This window comes from Vicugna pacos, chromosome 5 (assembly GCF_048564905.1).
Source record: "Vicugna pacos chromosome 5, VicPac4, whole genome shotgun sequence".
NCBI lineage: Eukaryota > Metazoa > Chordata > Mammalia > Artiodactyla > Camelidae > Vicugna > Vicugna pacos.
In genome coordinates, this window is record NC_132991.1 from 57,141,659 (window position 1) to 57,165,642 (window position 23,984).

At 34.6% G+C, this 23,984-nt stretch overlaps 1 protein-coding gene across 6 annotated transcripts in view; it reads left to right on the plus strand.

Annotated features, from left to right (window-relative positions):
- GULP1 (GULP PTB domain containing engulfment adaptor 1) overlaps positions 1–23,984 on the plus strand; it is a 231,510-nt gene that overhangs the window by 146,911 nt on the left and 60,615 nt on the right. For all 6 annotated transcript variants that reach the window (XM_072961279.1, XM_031678284.2, XM_072961282.1 and 3 more), the window contains one exon: positions 2,127–2,188. In XM_072961279.1, coding sequence (XP_072817380.1) covers positions 2,127–2,188 — 62 coding nt within the window. The remainder of the gene's footprint in view (positions 1–2,126; positions 2,189–23,984) is intronic.

The following is a 23,984-nucleotide window of genomic DNA, read 5'->3' on the forward strand; positions in this document are numbered from 1 at the left end:
AATTAGAATGACATGAAGTACTCATTTGGGAAATCCTTCAGGTTTAATAAGTGCACTGCTTATACCAGAGCTATGTGATGAATAACCGCTAAACCGTCAGCCCTTGATGTATGGATGTAGGTTTTTGTTGTTGTTGTAATAACTGCAGCTTATCCACTATTTAGTTTTGTAATTAATACTGTGATTATATTGGTCTGTCACCAGTAACAGCTAGATATCCTACCCTCTTTCTTGGTTACTGTACTATGAGACTATGACAAAGGCAGTATCATCAGTTTTCAAATAATAGTGGTTTACACGAGAAAGCAATTATCTCTCTGCCTCAGGACTGGAATGAACCATCATATTCAGACTTTAGTTAGACTTTACATCCTTCTGAGCTATGTGGTGTGTTTTAGAAAAGGAGACATGAGAAGAATTGAGTTAAGGGGTAAAAAAAGAAATTGGATATCTTTTTAGGTTTCCTGAAGGCAAGTCTTTGATGTTTTTATTGTTTTGGTGTACAGTATTGTGATTTATTTATTTTAATATACAAGAGCAAGACTATATCCCACATCTAAGTACAAATTATTCTTGAATTAATTATATTACTATCCAGTAGCAATCATAGAGAGAAAACTGCAATTAAAATGAAAATCCATACAAGAAATAAAAGTTTTACACATTAATGTTAGTGTCAGTATGTCAATATTGATTTTTGAAGCTTAGAATGTATTGCTTCTCAAAATATTTCACACAAGTACAGCTGTCACGAATCCATGTCAGTAGTCAGAAATAGCACTGAAATGCACCATGAGCATTTTTTATTGATCCCTCATGTTTTGTCTTAGAAATTCTTTTGAATATTGCATTGTACCCCATAAATATGTTTACTATATTTTTCCTTTAAATGTTTTAAAATAATTAAAATTTCAGAAACCTATGCCATTATCTCTGTCTTCACATTCGCTCAGTTTGAGAACGTATGAATATCAAACTAGTTTTTGTTAACATTACTTTTAAATGTTCTGAACTGAATGTTGAAAATATCTGTTAGTAATCTGCTATTTTCTTTTAGTATGCACTTATTTAATATTTTTCATGGTAAAAAATTTGTCTTTGATTTTATTCTGTTTATAAGATTGATTCTAAATTTTTTAATTCCCACAAGGAATAAAATACTCTCAAAACTCCTCTTAAGACATAACATATCTGAATATTGAAAAGTTTTACTGCAGACAGATGAAGTTTTTAAAAAAAAAAATTTGATTTGTATAAACATTAACTCTTTTTTCTTTTTTCCTGCTAATATGTTCCACAAACTATTTTTGGAAGATATGTGGAATATGTAAATAAAATTCAGAAATTGAATGAAAATGTATTTTCTATTTCTATCAATAATAGACAATACAAATTAGTTTTAATATCTTCTATCTTCTTAATTACTTTTATTTCTATTATTTTTTACACTAGTTAGTGTAATAATTTCAAGTTACTTTTTAAATTACTGCATTTAAGGTTATTTAAGTCAAGGTTAAGTCCGAAACTCCTGGTAGTGGACACTGAATCAGTGTTTCTCTAAATTGAGACTAAAAAATGATTCTAATATTACATTGATTTTTAAGTGAACTTGGTAGATTGATTTATGTCATCTTTCTGTAAGTGAAGTTGTTAGATTAATGTTAAAATTTCCCTTTACTACATAGTTAATTCTTTATGCTAAGGAATAGTAACAATCATGAGTAAAGAGCAGTTAACTATTTATTGAAAAGGGAATTAAGAATAATAACCTGTAATTCATGAGAGTATAGAATGAAAAAAGAAAGATAACACATAATTATTCACATTACTGATATAATTGCTCATAGCCCAACTGATGTTATTTTTTAATATTCTTTAGACATTCAGGATTGTTTTATCACTTGAAAGCTTTTACAAGGAAAAGATTTTATATTAAGGAAAGAATCCTATAACTACTTTCTGGTTATATTGTTCTTATATATGACTAGATATTCTTTCTCAGTTTAGTAAAAGAATCTCAGAATTAGAAGTGCTCCTATCCATAGACTCCTTACAAATGGTAGTGAATGAATATGGCACCCTTAGAACCTGTGATTTAATTTAACATTGTGTATTCTTCATTGCAGACAAAACATGGATGCATACTCCAGAAGCTTTATCAAAACACTACATTCCCTATAATGCAAAGGTAAAATAGTTTATATGATATTTGAAATTCATTTTGTTTTAGTAATATTGCTAATTTTTGGTTGAGCTGAGAAAGATTGCGTATGCATTGGTATTTCTTCGTAGATGATCCCTGAAAAAAATTGCATAAATAAAATAATTTTGTAGTACATAATATGGGAAGTTATTTTTTCTTTCCAAATAAGTATTCTTTTTTGAAAAGACTGTCCTTTGTTCTATTTAAGTCATAAATTTATTTTCATCAAACAATTTTGGCTATTGTTAAAATTATTTGCAATATAAAAGACTGTCCTTTATAATTTCTATTTAAGTCATAAATTTATTTTCCTCAAACAATTTTAGCTATTGTTAAAATTATTTGCAGTATCATGGCCTATAGGAAATGAAACAACTGACAAACTTATTTCCTTTAAAAATAGTTAATGTTGCATTACATAGATGAATATAAAAACTAGTGTGGAAATATGCTGCAATTTTAATGAGTGTAGTTACCACCTCCAAAAAAGGAGACAAACAAAACTTAAACTATTAAGACAACATAGAAAGAAGTGCATATTTTTTAATCTTTTGTTCAGGTGGCTGCATTTAATAGGGAAATTTAATAAAGAAATTTTAATAGAGAAATAAAGACATAGATATACTCTATGTCTTCAAGAATTGATTCATTGCTGCTGTTGGAAAACGGGACAAATGAATGAATGCAATTTACAAAAGGGTCTTTGAAGAAAGGTGTTCTTTTATAATTAGTGAGTACTAAACCTGAAATAGACTTCAGAGAAATCTAAATTTGGAAGACACTAAAGTGAATTAAAGAGTTGGGTTTGGGGATAACAGAGTGAAAATAAGAGACTTAAGCAACTGACCTTCAGAGATGGCATGGGGGAAAACAGAAAATGATAAAATTATTTTTATAAGAGAACAGTGGATTAGTAAACTGTACACTGGCATATAGAGAGATTAGTTATGAGGTATTATTCCAGGAAAAATGTTCTAAAACTTTATTGAACTGGGAGTCAGTAGTGTTTAATAGGGAGCCTCTATAGTGCTGGTTTGAGTCTGAATCAGCAGGAAGTAACATTTAAAAGGCCATTGAGAAGAAGTTCTTCCAGACGGTGGCTCTGCAGTGAGCTTTGTGGAGCGCAGCAACTGTATGTTTTCTTGCTGACTTTGCAGCAAAAAAAATGCTCAAAAATGTTTTCTGTGTAAAACTAACATACTTGCAATCACTACAGTACTTGTGAATTTCCCTGTAAACTTAACATGAGGATTGATTACCATGATTTAGCATGAAAAGTTTACTTCACTGAGGGAGAAAAAAATGAGTTTATATTATCTATCTCTTCCACAGATACTCTTCGTGTTAGCTATTGATACACTAGATGAAATCTTCATAGAAAATTTTAATCTAGAAAGCCACTATTATTTTAAAGCACATTCTCAATTTTTTTTAGTATTATCAATCATAGTAGAATTATATCCTTCAAGTGAAACCAGCAGAGGTTATTTTTATAAATGATTGAAGTGCCTCATTTTGAAAAATTGGTTTTATAAAGGACTGAAAGATTATATTGCAATTAAAACTACCTTTAACTCTTTGGGTTAATATGACAGTGGAGATCTGCTTGTCTACATGGAAAAGTAGCCTGTGCGAATTCACAGGTCCATAACAACTGTAGGATATCCACACAAGTAGAGGGTGCAGAAACAGCTTCCAGACTGAGATCAGTAAAATGTGGAAGAGCAGGTTGGTTTCATTCATTCTTACGGCCTCCTGAGCGATGTCATATGTACCCAGGTAGCATTAAAAATATTTGAAGAACATTATTTTTTTTTCCAAATTCCCTTTTTTTGTGGCACTTTTTAAATTGATTGTTTAGTAGTTATTATTGAAAAGTTTCTCTGTTAGAGTGTATGCCACCTGAAAACCAAATGCATGTCCACGAAAAGTAACTTAGTGCAACAGAAAAAAATATAGACTCTAGAACTAGATTGCCTTGGTTTATATCCTGACTCCAGCACTTACTAGCTGTGTGTCTTTGGGCAAATTAATTAACATTTCTGTGTCTATGGTTATTCATCTGTAAATAAGGATAATAGTAATTTCTCATTAGAGTTGTTATAGACATAAAGGTGTTACATGATGAGTTAGAGTAGTATCTGGAATAAAATAACTAGTCATAGATGTTAGCAATTATTAATTGATTTTTTATTGTTCACAGGACTTACCAAAGTGCCTGTTTCATAGTAGGTATTCAATATATATGTTCAATGAATTAATGCATAATAGTCTTTCCAAGATAAACACAAAATAGTTACATTTTTTTGAGCCCCAATTTATGCTAGACACTGTGCTGGTGTGTTTTTACATGATTTAGTGTTTCCATGGACCAGTACAGTGATTATTAATGTTATCACCACTTTATATAAAACTAAGGCTGAAAGATTAAATAATTTGCCTTTTGTCACAAAGCTGGTAAAACAGAGCCAGACTAAAAAAACTGAAGTCTATCTGACTTCAAAGATTTGCTTCTTTTTATGTATGGAATAGCACTTAATTATTCATTAATTCATTAAATGACTATTATATATAAGGCACTGTTGCTAAAACTTGGTAGAATGTTGCTGACACTTCAGAGCTACATGACACATGACATATATCCTTGGAGCTTATTTTCATAGGGGAATTTCTTACCAAAATAACTAACATGAAATGCAGACCTGTTCTTTGCCATTCAAGTGGCACTTGATAGAAAGCTATGGCTATTCAGAGTATGACGAGTCACTCCTGTTTTGTAAAAGTAAGAGGGAGGTAGAGTTTCCAAGGGTCAAGAGTGGAATGACCATTTCAGGCTGAGACATCTAGAGGAGGAGCTCTATCAGTGAGGAAAATGGCAAGAGTTGGGCTGCGCATGAAGTACTAAAGACGGTAGAGTACTTGATCAGTCAAGGTTCCATCTCGGAAACAGAACTAGTAGGATGTATGCATATACACTTTTATTTCAGGGAATGAGTTACACAATTGGGGGGCTGGCCAGTGAAGGCTGAAATCCATATGGCAGACCATCAGGAAGGGCAGCCCAGAAACTCCAGGGCAGAAGGTGACCACAGGGGGAGTTTCTTCTTCTTCAGAAACAATAGCAGGTCTGTGTCAGTTCTGTCGAGGCCTTTAAATTGATTGCATCAAGCCCAGCCAGATGATTCAGAATAAACTCCTTTACATAAAGTCAACTGATTATAGATATTAATCATACCTACAAAATAACTTCATGGCAACACTTAGATTAGTGTTTGATGGAATAACTGGATGGTATAACTTGGTGAAGTTGACATGGAACACCGACCATCTGAAGTAAGAATAATAGACAAGGCTAAAAAGATGAATTGAGAAGACCTTGAATGGCAGGAGAAGCAGTTTGTGTAGTAAGCTAATCAAATAGGATTTGGGGAAGATAAATCTATAGTGATCTAAAGTTAATTTGGATCAAGAGGGATAGGATAACATTAAACTTATTAGGAAGCTATTTTAATAGTCTAAGGGTATGGTTCTAAGTTTATAGAAGGTAGTAGATAAACATATAGTGGAAAATAAAGATGTGATAAATATTCCAGGGGAAAAACTGATGCAACAGAAGAATAATTTGTATATGAGGAAAAAAGAAAAATATCTGTTTTCATCCTGGCTAAAAGGTAGAATGATCATACCATTGGAACATTCCCATCATTTCATTCACTTTTGGCATCCATGGTTAGACATTAATACAATAAATTTAACAGAGCTGTTTAAGAATTAAAATTCTCCCTGGGGAAATATGTAATAACATTTACATTTAAATATTTTAAGTTTTAAAGTAATAGTTTCCAGCTTTTATATTCTAGTTCCTTTAGTTTGTTTTTTAAGAACATATTTTAGTTACATTCTTTCACGTTATAGAAGATTCTATTTCAGAAATGTACATTTAATATTTATAGTGCACCTTTTATCAGTTCATATGTAGATGTATAATAGTAGTTGGTTTCAACAGTATTTTTCTGTGTAGATTAATTCACTTTGGTTTTTTTTTTTTTTTTAATAAGCAGGGACAGCATTAAAACTAGTTCATTGGGAATTCTACATATTTACCTGTGCACTCTGTTTTTCAAACTACTGGTTATGCTCCATGAAGAAAACTGTGTAATGAAATCAATGCAGTGGGTGATAGAAGGCATGTATTTAAAGATGAAATAGGACAAAAGAGAAAAAAAATTCAGAATACATGTGGTAAATATCAATTTGTTCCATAAAATCGTGGTTCATAATCATGAGTTTGAAAACCATTGCCTTTAAACAGTGACCTGCCTTTAAATATTACCAAAGACTTTATCAGATTTAAGTAATTTAAATCCTAAAATAATAACGAGGATTTACTTAAAAGAGCAATTAAATTTTTAATAGATGATCCACATGTAAGTTAACCACATGTTCTCATTGAATATTACATCTTAACATGATTGCAGAAATATGTGTATAAACATGGTAGGAGTGACACAAAAATATAGTAAAATGTAAATATAGGTTCATTTGTGCGCTCATTCACACATGTACATATTCATTTGAGTTGAGCTCCTAATTTATGCAGGGGGAATTGATTTATGCCAATGGGAATTGATTAGTGATCCAAATAAATAAAATCCTGCCCTTCTGGACAGACATACAATAAGAAAGTAATGCATGTAATTTTATTAATACAATATTAGTGTTATCTATGCAGTATATTATATATTATATAGTGTATATTTATTAGTATATATAATGTAGTAATAACAGTATTATATTGATCAGTACAATATTCCAGGCTGTAATAATTGCTATGGAGAAAAATAAAGCAGAATATTGGGGATTGGGAGAAGTGGGAAGAGGGGTACTATGTTACATAAAGTGGTCAGAGAAGATCTCAGAGGAGGGCAGAGGCCCAAGGGAAGTGAGGGAGTGAGGCATGTGGCTGCCCGGGGGAAGAGTATTCCAGATCAGCTAGCTCGTACGTGCAAGGGGGGACCAAGCTTGCCTGGTCAAGGACTAGTCAGGGGCCAGGGTGGCTGGAATGCAGAGAAGTAGTGATAAATACAATCCAAAAGGCACACGTGGAGTAGAGCAGACGGGGCAGGGAATGCCGTGTAGTTCCTGTAGGGCTTTGTAAGTTCTGGGGCTCAGGACAGACCACCCCAAAATAAACCACAGTGGCATATTGATTATTTTGAATCAAAGTTACTTAAGAAATGGCCAGCGCAAGAGGAACACTCTGACCCTCCTTTCTGTCTCCTTGAAAGCAGAAAATAAATCTCTTCTGTGAAGGGTGCCCTCCCTGCATCTGGAGGTGGAAGGACACCCTTCTCACCAGAGAGAGGGAATTTGGATGCAGAGCCTACACGAGCAAACCTTGTTACCTCTTTAACTTACTACTCCAAGCCCAAATTCTGTTTAGATTCTTCACTAGTTGCATACCCCAAGGCCAAGCCTCTTTATCCTGTCAGTTCTTCCCAAATGTATTGTTTCTTTGTCTAAAAAGTGTGAAAGTATAAAAGCCTCCTACTTTGGCCACTTCTTAGGTTCTATTTTTATGAGACCTCATTGTGCATGAATTAAAATTTGTTCTTTTTCTCCTGTTAATCTGTCTTGTATTAATTTTATTATTAGTCCAGCCACAAGAACTCAAGAGGAGTAGAGGGGGAAATTTCCCTTCCCTGATAGAGGCCACTATAATATTTGAAAAGCCTTCAGTTAAGAGAGTTTTGAGAGAAAGAGTGACAGGAAGTGAGACTAAGTTTTTAACAGGAATTAACTGTGGGAAGGCAAAGGTGACATCCGGAGTCCCGTGCAGGAGTCCCAGCAGGGAGACTGACTGGGGCTTGGAGCTGGTGGGAGCTAGAGGACAAGGGGAGTGGACATCTGGGTGTATTTTGCAGATAAAGCTGATAAGCTTTATAAGGGATTGTATATTAGCTTTCTACTGCTGCTCTGATTAGAACTTTAAAGCATACATTTAAAAATAACTTTTAATCACCCTTAAGAAAGACTAAAAGATTTTTTTAAATTTAAAACAAAGAAGACTAGCATCTTCCCATTTCTCCCAACTTCTGATGAGAGGCTGAACTGTCTTTTCTATCAAGGGGAAATAATGGAAAACTTTTAATGAACTTATTGTTCTTTGGATGAGAGATAGTCATTTCCCAGGTGAAGAATTATGACATAATTCATTAAAAAACATTTATTTATTAAATGTTTTATTCTAAAATGTGTAACTGTCCCCCCAAAGGGCTGATGTATTTATCTATTTATGAAATTTCTAGCTTTGTTAAAGTATATAAAAATACAATTCTAAGTGATTACGACATTACTTTGCACCATGTGGCAGTAAAGAGAGTCAGCATTCCTTGATTATCTGTTACTGCGGTCTAAGTTCCAAAAGTGAGTGAATCCAAAACAAATAGGAAACATGGACCTTGACCTTAAAAACTTATGACTTCCCTGGGGAGAGAGAGCAGGCACATGAAACAAAGAATTTTGGAAGAATACTAAGTAGATGATGACCAAAAGTAAAATATGAAGGTCAAAGAGAGGTTTTTAAAAAAAGATATTATATTTCAGTGATTTCTAGAGTGATCAGAGTTTAATATATGAAACATGCTTTGTTTACCACTACATGTGGTTGATAAGAGAGAAGGCTTGACTGAGCTGTGACCCTCAAGATCTTCCTTACTCAGCAAGTTGTGTGGGTTCCTTAATAGGCTTTCTCAACCATCACAATTTAATCTTCCTCAACATTTATAGCCTATAAACTCTTAACCTGGCTTCAAAAAAACAAAGAACAAAAAGAAACAAAAACCAGATGCAACCTCAGATGAGTTAGTTAGAACTTGAGTATTAGAATCAACTTCTTAGCCGTTTAAGTTTGAAACTTCTAACTAAACCTCTTCAATAGTCATTAATATAGAGAAATTCGAATCTAAATATGTGGTATGCTCAGATGCACCCCAACAACTCCACTGATGCCATCAGAATTTAATAGCCATGTAGTTGCTGTATCCTGTTACAGTGATTGGAGAAGCCACTTCTCAAACTATCTTGGTTCCAATTTCCCCTCCCCCAACTAATATCTGAATTATGTAACTTTCCTGTCCCTTAGTATTCTCATTTGTAAAATGAGATTAATAATTGTACCTACCTTATTGGATTATTATGGAGTTTAAATAAAAACCCTTAGATCGGTGTCATGTATCAAAAGCTTATTATTATTAATATCCTTATTATAAAAAATGTTCTCTCAACTCTGTAGTTTAACTAGTCATTATCTCTTGAGAATAATTTAGCCCTCACACTATTATCTGAAAAACAGAGATCCGAGTTCTTTGAGTACATTTCAGTTATCATATTTTTGTTGTTCTTGTTAAATCAGAAACAGTGAGATCCGGCTCGGTATCTGTAGAGGCTAGCCTGAGAGAATTGGGGAAGGAATGGCTTTTTCTGCCATCATGGCAGGAGACTTACTGCTGCCGACCTTGTAGGTTAATATACAAGAGAAGGTTTGATTGTTAAAGAAAAATTCCTTTGTAATCATACCTTCCTATTATTTTGAGTTTTCAGTAACTGCATTCTGGAGCAAGATGTTAATGTAAATGTCGTCTTGGTCTTAAAATCAAATACAGAAATATAAAGAAGTTTAAATAAACTTCTTTAGACTGTTACTCAGTTTTACAAGTAAGAAGTTAATGAAGAGAGAAAGTTACATTATGTGGCCTAATGAATCATGGTAAAGAAAGGTTTTAATATAACTAAATGATTTTACTAATGCTTTTCAAATTATTTTTTGTGACTATCTAATAAACTACTTCAGTGAAATGTTAATATTGGGTTATGACTTAATAGAAGAAAATTTGAGTCTGAGAAATAAATGATGTCTTTAGTTATGCCAAAACAAAAAGGAAATCGGGAAAGAAAACATATTCAAACTGAACCCTATGGAAGCATTAAATTTGGGCAAAAGATACATCCCTGTGATTAATGAGATGCATTGCTAAAACATCCAAAATAGTTTAGAATTTCAAATTCGTAAGATTCTTTAGAGCCGCTTTGTGATAGCAGGAAACAGAAGCATTTGCCAATTTTGCTGGGTGTAGCTACCTGGGGGAACATAAACATCATGAAGAACTCAACTGTAGTCAATGTAATTCATTTCATTTATTCAAAAATAAGTTTTTAGTTAATCTCAAAGTATAAGAACCACTTCAAAAAAATCAGTTTTATGTAGAGCCTTTAAAATGTTTTTTCTTAGACTTTAGAATTGATCTTTAGTAATGTTAATATGTACAACTTATATTTATTCCAGATATTTTTTAATTTGTTGAATGAGAATATAAACTAAACATTAATTGTCATTCCCTTCAATTAAAAAATGATATACACCATCACATTTATTGAAATAATTCTGCATCTGTAACCATTTGGAAATGTCCCTTTATGTGCCACAGCAACATTGACACATAATTAAAAGAAAATTAGAAAGCTATCATATGTTATTTTCCATTGCCTTCTTTAGAGTGAGAAAGTATAAGCATTTTTCATGCTAACCAGTGTGAAAACTAATAAGAATATAGTACTAACTGGAAGTTTGTTGAATTACGACTTTATATTTGGTACATGCTTATAAAATATAAGAATAAATGGAAGAAGAGAAATGACAGTAAACACTGAACATTACCTAACCTATCGATTCTTGAGGTGAATTTATAAAATTTATTTTTGAAAATCATATGCCTACTTAAAAAAAGTTTCCTCCCCACCCAAGTTTTCCCAGCTAACTGAAATAGTTAGACAACAACAACAATAATACTGACTTATTATTGTTGTTTGTATTGAGATATAATTGACATTCATTATTTTAGTTTCAAATATACAGCATAGAGATTCAGTAGTTGGATGTATTGTGAAATGATCACCACATGAAGTCTAGTGAACATTTAATAGTTACTAAACATAGTGTTGAAGGTCATCATTGTAAACTATAACTCTGTATGAGAAAGCTCTGAAAAAGTGTAATATAGCATTAGAAGTTACTGAATAGAAACTAAAAACTCCATGTTAATTTTTACTTACATTTTTCTGTGGGTTTCAGTGTCTTTTTTTTTTTTAAGGCATTATATGTGTTACAGAGTCAAAGACTTTTAGTGTTGAAAGGACTTCTAGAATTATTTATTTCCAACTCCATCATTTTCTTGATAAGGTAAATTGAAGCCCAGAAAGGTTAAGTGATTTGCTAAAAGCTTATACAACCAGGTAGCGAAAGAAGTCTCTTATTCAACATCCATTTTTCTTTCCACTATAAACATACTATTCCCAATTTTAAAGAGATAACTTACTTAGTAGGCAGATGAATAAACCCAAAAACAAAATAAAATATGTATACATGTCTGCTTTAGCATCTATTATATGTGAAATTGGTTCCTCTGTGGAGCCCTATCTGTTAATTGACCCCTTGGACATCATTTAAAACCAGGGTTTGGCACAGATGTAAGTAAGCTAAGTAGATTCAAGTCTCTCTATATGCCTCCATAACACAGGCCACAGAATCTAAGCTTTCATAAAGTGTTTTATTTCCCTTATTCTGCTTTGCTTAATGATGTTTCTCTTAATATAATCCCTGGATAAAATTGTCTATGGTGTTATCTATCTTTAGATGCTTCTTCAACTTGAGAGCACCTAGTTATTTCAATGGGCATTTCTGAATGTTGGATACATTTATTACCTATTTCCTATTTCTGCATGGTTGTGTTCGGCACTATGTGAAATAACAAGAAAGCCTGATCATGACCAAAGAATGCGAAAAAGGAAAAGTCTGATTTGGTCTCAAAGGGGTCATGCAGTAGCATTCTGAAGCCTGGAATATGCAACTTAGGGATTTAAGCAGAAAGAACAGGTAGGAGATATTGTAGTTTTGGGGAAAAAGTGTTTGAAAAAGGTAAAAAAAATATAATGTTTTCATCAAGATCACTTCAGCAGTGGTTTCCATGAGTAACTAAAATAAGTGTGTGCTAAATAGAAGAAAATGAACAAAGAGGTGTTCTTTGAGCAAAGGATCAAAAAGAAATGAGAAATGGGAATGAAAGGGAGAGATTGTTGTGGGATGTAAAAGAGAGCAGGAGATACCAGGGTTTTGAAAATTATTTAGATTTAAATGTCGAATCTGCATTATCAATAGATATATGGTTGCATTTCAAATATTGATTAGAAAGCTTTAGGTACAAGAAAGTTGCCTCCAGAGTTTTCTCTTTGTCGTTTGAGTGCTGTGAGATAAGGAACACAGTCAGCTCATTTCAGAGACAGAATCTCTTCTGAGTACAAACCAAGATGCTAGCTCCCTGTGGTCTTCCATTTTAAGAGGCATTTGGATGAAGTAATCTTTCCTCCCTGGAGAAATATGTACATTTAAATCAAACTCAAGCCATTTGTGTCCTTCTCCTAATTTTATGATCTATGGGAAACTTCATCTCCAGAGCAGTTATGCATGTTTTTACCTTTGAGAATGGTGTTCTATTGTGTGCCTGTTTCTTCAGTTTTCAAGAAAGTGTTTATCATCTTCTCTTTTTTCTTCCTGCTGAAACTAAGCAGTTCCTTTTTCTGAACCTTTAAAAATCATATTCAAAGAAGTAGAGTCCGACGTCAGTCTTTATACTAGATTGTATCAGAGCACCTCCTTTCTCTGTATCTTGTAGAGTTGTGATAGCAAAGCGGTAAAAAGAAAGTCCCCTGGGGAGCTAAAGCTATGATATGATTTATGCAGTCTGAGAAAAGATATCTCAAAGTAGAGAGAACACACGCTAAAACATGGAAGAAGCAATTGTTCACATTATCGTTCTGCACTGTATTATTTTTACTCATAATAACCTTGTTATTTTGTAAACATGATATATGCCAGTTATTAACATTTAAGCAGTACAGAAAAGCAGAGAAGTATAGACACTGCTCAAAATCCTACCAGGCAGAAATAACCAAGTATTCACTTTTGATTAACAGAAGTCTAGGCATCTCTCTCTGAGCAAATACAAATGCAAGAACAGATATATAAATTTAAAAACAACATTCAACAGTATATAAACAACTCTAAACCAGTAACTTTCTGAGCATTTTACACTTATTATCCCATTTAATCTTCACAAATGCCCACTGAGATTGGGACTATTCGTATCCCCCGCTAAGCAGTAGAATAGTTACATTAAACTGCAAATAGGAGATTGAGGCAGGGAATGAATAGATACAGAGAATTAACTTTATAAGAAGGAAATGTTACCATGCATGCTATTTTACCATAAAAGGCATTGAACTTTACTTGAATTTAACAGAAGGAAAAAAAAAAAAGGAAAAATCAATCAAAGGACTTACTACATTTCAGATAAGTGTATCTTTGCCAAAAAGGATATTAGTTCCTAAAAGATTGCTCTAGGGATAAAGCAAGACCATTATGAAAAGTCACTAAGTGTTTGGCATCCTTACATTTTTCCTTAACAGCACATTTCGGTTTTGACAGCATGTCCATCTAAATGATGAGGTAGAGTCTGCTTTCCTTTCCTCCCTCTAGCATGTTCCACTCCCTGATTTCTGGTGTTTATTTCAGTTTTACTTGCCAGGATTTGCAACATTTACATTTTGTCCTGAAACTACAATTCCCCTAGTAGCTTAGTCTTAATTACATATTGAAATGAATTCAGATCACCAACACTCCATGTACCATTTCTTCTCTCTTCCTGAGATCTGTCTTTGATTTTGCTTTTCCTCTTCAATAAGTTTTTTTTTTTCAAAAGAGGCTCAGTAACTCCAGCATTTCGTGAGGTACTTCACATTTGAGAATGTCTGCCCATCACCTTAGATCTTTCTTCCCCTCAGAACGTGAATCCCTGCTGCCCAGTCTTCATTCATTCTTGTTGAGAAAAATGTCTGTATCTACCTCACTTTCCCCCGGAAGGTGTCTTGCTTTTTCTTTGTGGATGCCTGAGACTTCTTTCTTTATAATTAAATTTTAATAACGCAGCTTATGGGCCTAATTTAAGTCCCAACAAACATCTCTAATGCCTTGGAACCAAAAAATGAAGTCCTCAACTCTATTGGGAAGGCTGCTCAGAAGGAGCAGTAACAAGAAAATGAAGCCTGTGTTCTTCAAAATATAACAACACATTCACTTATTCAAAGACAATGATCTGGTGATTAAGGACTGTTACGCTGTTAGTACAACAGAACCAACAATTTTGGATCTGGACAGGCTGTCTTCTATAATCAAAACATTGTGCTTTGGAGTGTCATAGAAAAGAGTCAAAAGTTAACTCTACAACTTAGTGGTAAGCCTAGCATTTAACTCAGTTTTCATGTCTATAAAATGCAGAGGATACCTTTCTCGTAAAGCTTTGGTGACAATGAAGCAAGATAACATCTGTACAGTGTCTGGCACAAGATTTGAGGCTCACTAAATGTTAGTTTTCCTCTTTTCTCTCTTTCAGGTATACCTAGATTTAACAAAGATTCGATACAGCATTGTTGCTATGGAAAATAGCTTCCACAGTTTCAAACAACCAACTTACAGATTGGAGTTTTAAGAATACAACACATTCATTAGGAGATTTGTCCCTGGTTCTTTGCATGTTAGAATAATATGACTATTCCAAGATTCAGTGTTATGAAATAGAACCAAATTGAAGAGACTTGCACAGTCTCCCACTCTCCCTGCCCTGTCTCTCAGGCAGATTTTATCTGTGATGGAACTACAAATGGTGGGGGGGCAAGACAGCAATAGTTAATTACTTCCTAGGAGATTTAGAGTCAGAGAAGCATAAATCACCTGACCCCAGACTGCAGGTTCAGATAAGAAATGGTACCCTGGGCAGCAAGCAAGCAGGCAAGGGGCTTGCTCCACCTTTAGTTGATCCTCAGTTATAATCCGAAATAATTAAAGCTTGATCTTTAGCTCCATCAGGGTTTGCATTTATTCCTGAGGATTACTGCACCACCCACTTGGTTACATGTCTGTTTTTATTGCTCATTAGAATGGTATTACTCCAGGCTTGCTCACGCAAACATTTGCTGAGATGACGGAATAAAAACAAAGGAAATCTTAGAAGCAGAGAAACTATTTCCATTTGCAAATATTCAGACCAGATAATTTGCTACAGGAACTGCTGGGGGAAGATGGATGAGACTGAATATAACCCCAAGCCTTACTAGGAGAAGCATGTTACTAAATTTACTTTTTAAAAAGTGTGTAGAAAGAGGAAACAACAACTAAATAATTTAAGAAGTGAACTTAGAATTCTACAGATGAATTATATGTTTATGTGTAAGTGTGACAATTGCAGGTTAAAATAGTAAATCAGGTATTGTAATCAATGAATTGTCTGTCCTTTTTGGCAAAGTGAGACAGGAAAGTTTTACAGCAGAGACGTGATACAGAGCATAGACCTATGAACTTTGTGTCAGTGACACTTGTGCAGATTTAGTTTGGACTTTTATAATGAATTAATGAATAAATCCTTTTTTCCATCTACTTAGTAGATTTCATAAGTAATGTTCTCATATGGTTTCCAGTGTAATAAAAATTGCAAAGAATGCAAACACACATGACATTATAATGAATGGTCCAAATAACAGAACATTAATTGAATAAGTGGACTCTTTCAATGACCACCAGTATAAAATGGAAAACTTCGTAGTTAAAAAAAAATAGTTAATGGACTATTACAAATTTAAATGATTTTATTTTCAGTTTCACCATGAATCTCCTCATGAGATGATGTGTGTAATTGCATCCGCAGTGGATTTGATTTTAAGGCATAAATTAACAATCTTTTTTTTTTATTGAGTTATAGTCAGTTTACAATGTTGTGTCAATTTCTGGTGTACAACACAATTCTTCTGTCATACGTGAACATACATATATTAATTTTCATAATTCTTTTTCACCGTGAGCTACTACAAGATATTGAATATATTTCCCTGTGCTATACAGTATAAACTTGTTTATCTATTTTATATATACCAGTCAATATCTGCAAATCTTGAACTCCCAGTTTATCCCTTCCCACCCGCCTCCCCCCCGGCAGCCACAAGTCTGGATTCTATGTCAGTGAGTCTGTTTCTGTTTTATATATAAGTTCATTTGTCTTTTTTTTTTTTTTTTTTAGATATGAGTGATACCATATGGTATTTTTCTTTCTCTTTCTTGCTTACTTCACTTAGAATGACATTCTCCAGGGACATCCATTTTGCTGCAAATGGCATTATGTTGTCATTTTTATGGCCAAGTAGTATTCCATTGTATAAATAAACCACAACTTCTTTATCCAGTCATCTGTTGATGGACATTTAGGTTGTTTCCATGTCTTGGCTGTTGTAAATAGTGCTGCTATGAACATTGAAGGTGCAGGTATCTTTTCAAACTAGAGTTTTCATATTTTCTGGATATATGCCCAGAAGTGGGATTGCTGAGTCATATGGTAAGTCTATTTTTCAGTCTTTTGAGGAATCTCCATACTTTTTTTTACAGTGGTTGTACCAAACTGTATTCCCACCAACAGTAACAATCTTTTAACCTAGTTCCAAGAGCCAAGTTTGTAATTCAGATCAGAATCTCTGATCAACAAAAGACACGAATGTTTACTTTACAGTTGTTTACAGACTGGTCCAGCCCTCTTCTTCGCAGCATGTACTAGATGCCAGACTCCAGCTGTGTAACATGCCTGCCTCGCAGTCCCAGGGAAGAGACTGTTTCCAAGGATTACACAAAGTGGGATGATTGTAAAGACACACAAGACCACTAGGATCTCATACATGTCCTTCCTCATGTAAGGCTTAACAAAAGGAATGAAAGCAAGAGAAATAGTTTACACAAAAGTATCAGGAGCCCACGAAGCTTCCAGGCACAGCTCTCTGAGTTCTAGTTAGTCACACAAGACTCATCTCCAGGTTATGAACTACCAACATTTGTAGAAGGAATTTTGGTTTCAGAAGACCTTATTCTTATCTTGGCCAAGAATTTAGTGTCAGACATCTGCACATCCCAGAGATATCATATAACTGGCTTTCTGTCTTACACATAAGGCACCTTGGGTTGTACTGAGGACCATCCATGGGAGGGGTGAAGAAAGACTTCCTAATGGAGATCAAAAACTGGTAGAAATGATCTTAGTGATTGAGGTGAGGTGGCCATGACAGTCAGAGGAAACAGCATAAGCAGTGTCCCAGAGACACTCCAGAACATGGCTAATCTTAGAAAGTCTGAGGTTCAATATGGTTGTAATAGAGAATGTATATAGGTAAAGTAGATAAAGAATCGTGAGGTTAATCCCTCAGGTGTATTCCTGGTGACAGGAGTGTAGTTGAGAGATGTGAACTTGATACAGGGACTAATGAGGTTCCAATCAGGGAGATCTCTTGGTTCTAGACATTGAATTTTAGGTCCTAGGGAACTTCTAGTTTGGAGATATGCAGGAAAGAATTAAAAGTCCAGAATACAGAGCATAGTATTTTTTGATCACTCAGTAAACACTAAACAACTAAAAGGCTAATGCTGTGATCTTGCATTTTAAGAGCTCTAATAATTCCTGTCAGAAATCTTATAAATAGGAAAACAAAGAAACGAAAATTGTTTTTAAATCTGTCTCATGCTGTGAAATTACTTTGGAACAAACTACTGTTTTCAAGTTTCAACGGCATCGAAAGAAAGGATGTTTTTCTCAGTTAACAGAGGCACTTGCAGAGGATCAGGTGAAAGCTGGCTTCCTGTGGAGAAGGAGTTTTGCCTTTGAGAATTTCATTATGGCTTCTTTGCACCCTACGGAGTCAAAGGACACTTTCCCTTCTTTCTGTCCCATTTTTCTCTTTTATTCAAGGATTTTAATTGGTTTTGAAATAGCTGAAGTTAAATTCATGTGTGTGTGTGTACACAAATACATATCAGGTACACACCTGTACATATATGCACTCATAAGTGTCCATATGTGTGAGAACTCTGAATTTACCACCTCTGACAGATCAAAGGACAAACGGTACCAGCTTTTAAATCTGGCTATCTGCATGGTGGCATAGCATTTTTTAAATAAGCAGTTTCTCAAAACCTGAAAAAACACAAAACTTGATTTTTTTTTCCTGAGTGATGAGCCAGTTCCTTTCAAGTACTAAATAACAGGAATCATCAATATTATATTGTATTTGTACCTCATCCTCCCTCAAGATGAAATGTCTGAAAAGCAATCACAAATATCAAAAAGCCATTTCCTGTGAACTCCAAAATTACCTCTGCCATTTAGAGTAGTGACTTCTATCCCTTTGCAAACTGCCACATCTCTTTGCCAAGTATTGCTACCTTACATTTGTTTATGCTTTTGCATTACAGTGCGGTAGAATTAATATTACTATATTTCACCAACAGGAATACCACCTCAGAGTGCTCAAATTACTTGTCATACCGTGTGATAAATGAAACCTGATCTCCTATGCAGATAAAGTTCTTTTAGCTTCCAACCTGTTTGAAGTATAATGTTTTTCCTCTCCAAGCTGCCTTCTCTAGTTTCAGAAGCACAGTAATAGAGGAATATATTGTATAACTACTCTTAAATTTTGAAAGAGATAAAGATAGTATTTTTAATATCATGTATACACCTTCTATTGTGAATTTGACATTAAAGCAACATGGAAGTATATGAAAAAGAGAAAGGTGCTTTTTAGAGTTGTGGGTTTTAGTCCAAGGGAGTGCTGCTACTTGCTCCCCATTAACTCCATTTTCCTAACCTGTACACACCCTTTCTGTGCCATTCTAATACAGACATTTTAGTAAGTAGGGCATCCATATCCTTGACCAGATTAAGAGCTTGTCACAATGCTTTGTAGCACCAAGAAACGTTACCACTGAACATGCAGAAATAATCTTATTTGGGTTTATTTAGAATCCGTCAGTACTGCTTAAACTGGTGTGCTTTTATTTAAAAAAATGCAGATTTCCTATTCACTTAATCTGATTTAGTAGCTCCAGCGTGAGCCTAGAGACCTGCATTTTGACTGCAGTGTACTTGAGAAGCACTGGGAAAGATAAGGGTATTTGTATTGGAAAATACAAGTGGAAAAAAACAAAAACAAATGAAATATACAGGTAAAACCTATTTTAATCAGTAGTGTCCACCTTGCTCCCTACCTATCTTTATAGGAAGCTAATAATGAGCAGCAAAATTGAGTGGCTTTAGTTTCAATTCTCTGTGCTCTTGCAGCTGTGGCAGTGTTAATAAGCATTGAAATCATCCAAAGGTGACGATTTGAGAGAATAAAAAGAACATTGCAGGATCTGAATAATCCATTGTACTGCTGATACCTGGATAAATAAATCTTTTGGGTACAAAAGTCTTATAATAAAATTGACTGGACTAAAATAAGGTGTAAATGTCCAGGGCAGTGGAACTACTTAAGCGGTTCTTGGATGTGTTTGTGTAGTATTGACATATGACCATGAAGATTTTCTGAATGTCCATCTGTAATTAACAAAACTTAACGCAGCCAGATTTGTGTAGTCGTTTGTTTTTAGTACCCCACCTCCCTGCATTTTCTCTTCCACACTCACTCAGTGCTGACCCTTGTCTTTCTCAACTTCCCCTTCCCTGAATTCACATCCTCTAACCTGCTACTTTGATCTAATTGGGTGAGTGTTAGTGATTGGTCCTTGGTATATGCTGACCGATCAACACATACGTTAGCATGGTTGACTGCTTATAAATTGTCAGGCATATATTCTGCCTTCATTCTCATGTCAATACTGTGAAGTAGGTAATATAGTTATATGGAGGTTACTATTGTGGCCCCTATTACAAAATAAGGAAACTGAGGTTTAGAATAAATACCTTGCCCATGGTTACACAGTTATTAATCAGCAGAGTTCTCAAATTCAGACAGCACGATTTTAGAGCATGAGCTTCTACTCCCCATAGCATGCCACTGGGTATTAGAACTTGAAGGCTTTTGTCTTCATATAAGTAGAGAATGTCTCCTGTTAAAGACTTTCTGTGTCTTACTCTGTTCTGTTAGAAGAAGGATGGTTCTGTGTTTCATCTCTTGATAGATTCCTGCTCTTCTGATGAATAGTTTCTAGCAATTTATTCGTAGAACAGAAACAACAAGTATCCTTTGTCACCACGTCCTTCCAGAATGCATCTCCAGTAGGCTGTCATCCCTTCCTCTCTAAGGCTGCCCTTTCCCTGCCATGAACACTTAACGGGTCCCTTCTTCCTCTGTACCAGGTTTTCCAGAGCTATATTTTTCTATGCCTCAACTTATAAACTTCTTTTTGTTTGGAAAGTACTCTTGTTACTCATTTGCCCTGATTGCATAGCTAAACCACTCATGCTTTATTAGGATTCTAGTACTCAAGAAACCCCTGGCAGGGTTAGAAGCAGTTGTGGGAGGATTTGAGTAGAAAAGGATGCTAGTTGAGTGGAATGAATGCTTAGACACTGGGCCAATTCCAGTAAGAAGAGAGAGGGATGGGGGAGAGCTGGATCTGATAGCGTGGAAGGAAGCGTTCCATTAAGCATTTAATTTGTCTTGATTGCCCCATGGCTGGCAAGTCGATTCTTAGGGGAAAATTACATGTATGTTTTAGAACACTTATTTTCTAATTTGTGAGGACTAGAACTTAGACTCAGTTTTAATAAGGAGACTCTTGCATGTTTGTTTTTAGTGCTATAGGAATAAGCTAGAGTAAATTATTCACTATGTCTGTAAGGGAATGTCTATAAGTTTAACTTCTGCAGAAATGGATGTTAATTACCTTACTGAAGGTGAAAATTATCTGCCTTCAGTCTACAGACTTTTGGAACATTTTCCTGTTGTTTTTGCTACCCTTATATGAAGTATTATATTGAAAACAGAACGTGACACATAGTAGACGTTAGAAATCATCGCTTTCTCTGTGCTTTCCAGCCATCTGCAGGAACTTCATTTCATCTCTGAGTATTTCAAAATGCCAGCAGAACATAAGTTCTTGCAGGAGATTTGAAGGACATTCTAATAGAGTTTTCTTAGAAAGCCTCCTTTTTTGGGTAAACATAAATAGGTATGAACACAACTGCCATGGGCTTTGCGTATAAATCACTCACTGAATGATTTCTACAGATGTCTGCACGCACAGTTATCTAGCTAATGCCTTGCGAATCCCCGAATCAGTAATGCTGTCATCATGTTTACTTTGATAGTTCTGTATAATATAAAGTTCTAGTAGTTGATGTACATTTAAATTAATTCTCAGAAATCTCCACCTCCCTGCATCCTAGCTCTCTGGATTTAACTTTATGTTGACATATGCTTATTAAAATAAAGTCTTAACAGATTTTTTAAATGTGTATTATAATTGGCCCAGCACATTTTTTCCCCTGATAACTACTATTCTTGATTTAGTACTACAGAATATCTCAAAAAATAATGCTATCAATGATACTTAGGAGAGCTAAGTAGCAGAAATGATTCAGCAATCACTGCCCTGGACTGTAAAGGGTGTCATGACGTATAACTTCCAACGTTAACAGTGTGCAGATAAGGAAAGAAGGAAGTATTGTCTGAAAAATAAAACTGACAAAATGTCTTGATTCATATATTTTCAGTTTGGAAAACTTGACTCTAGAAACCCATTGAGACCTTTAAAAGCTTAGTGGATCTACTGGAGGTGGGAACTGTACTAGGAGAATCATTTTTAAAGCCAGGCTTGAGTTGCCTGTATGTCATATATACCCTGCGGTGCCTCGAAGTGCATTTCACAGCCAATTATTTCATAGTTGAGTAAATTCAATGTTAATAATTATAAAGAAAGTTACTTAGACAGGCAGCTGTGTAGGACAGAATGTAAAAGCAAAAGTAGTTAATGTTATGTCTCATTTTGATTGAGAGTGAGAAGTATTTCTCCAAAGTACCTCAACGAGGCAGAGAAGATGATAGGTTGAAATAGAGTCAATAATAACTGTGAGGTTGTTTTTCATATTCGTAGTTACTGTAAAAATAAAACAGGCTATTTGAAATTTAATGAACTATCAAACACTTCTGCCAGTGAAACCGTGTATTAATCCAGTTACAGATCAAAATCCCATCTTCTATATGAAACACTTGTATTTTTGTTTAACCTTGTCAACAGTAAGTCATTTCATTAACTGATTGTGTTTCTTTATGCTGCTGCTAAGAACTTGAAGCCTAGTTTATGATCCACTTGTAGTAAATTTACAGGATTTTTGACTATTTCTACTCTATGTTCTTGCTTTCTTTTCCTTTTGCTTCATATTTCTAATTTATTTTATCTCCCTCTATTTTATGACTCTTTATAAGACACGAAATAAATCTGGGGACATAGTGGAATTATTTTTTAAACCAGTGAAATGAAAAAAGAAGTTGTTTTCTCTGAAGAAGGAACTGTACCTGGGTCCCTGGGAACTCATCAATCATCAGAAAACTCCCCTCTGTCGTCCACCGCCCCTCACAACCGTGCTTCTTCTCATTCCAGAGAAAACCAGCTCTCTTCTGAGGAGCCTAAGTCCTGTTACCTTTCCCAACCTTGAACATTTTCCACAAGTGATGGATGTTTTTTTCTGCACAACTCTCTCCAGAACAGCTGGCCAGCAGGCGAATTGACTTTCCTTCTCCTTCCTTTCTCCCTAACATCCCCTAGCTCTGAGTCTCATCTTATCAAACTGCCATTCTTCCTCTCCTAACTGAGGTCATCTACAGTCCCCAGGTCCCTCCTTCCTTCCTGCAGTGTTTTAGCTCCTGCTTCATTGTCATTCTCCCCCACGTAACTTCATACTAGGAAGAATATTATGTAGTCCAGTCACTATAGTAGCAGATGCTCTTGTGAGGTAGTGATCTCCCTGTCAACAAATACTTTTGAGCAGACAGACAGCATGCCAGTCCTTTGATTCACCCATTGGGTGCAGATGCGCTAGTCTAGGTAGTGGTAAAATTATTAGTGTACAATTCTATTTCTACTGAAAATCATAACCAATAGGTTAAATACTTTGGCCCCAAATCAGTACATCTATCTATATACTGACCTTGAGACATATAAAGTAGAGGCATTGAGATCATTTCTCTGATATATTTCCTAAATGCTATGCCTTGACCTTCACACACTGGATCACTTAACAGAGGAAGTTTCAGACTTTAACCAATTTATAGTCACTGAACCAGTGTGTTTCTGATTCCCTCAGGCTAACTTCTTTGGTACCATATGGTTGACCAATTGCATGACCTCCTTAATGAGATCACCACATACCTCCATAGTATGTTTATACCACTTAATTTAACAGCAGATATAATTATAGTAACTTATCAAATTTTTACCATATTAAATTTAGAAAAGAAGTTTCTGGAAAAAGATCATATACAGTATACTTAGCACCTAATAAAGTTTCAATGCAACGTTTCCTGTAAATTTTAATCTCTAACATTTGATAAACAGTACCCTGTATATCCACTCTTTTCCTTTTGTCATTATTTTAAATGCAGAGTCACGGGTATATTTGCTAATATATATACACACATTTCATCATCCTTTTTAAATATCAGATTCCCATTTATTAAGTTCCTGGAGTTACACTAGGCCATTAAAATCATGGGGGGATCTAGCATGACAAACACCTTCTCCTTTCACTTACATTTATATAATTTCAAAGTAGTAGATAAAAGCCAGAGACTAATTGATTATAGTTGGTTTCTATAACATGCGTGGATCATGTAGAATGGAGCAATTTCAAGGAGACTC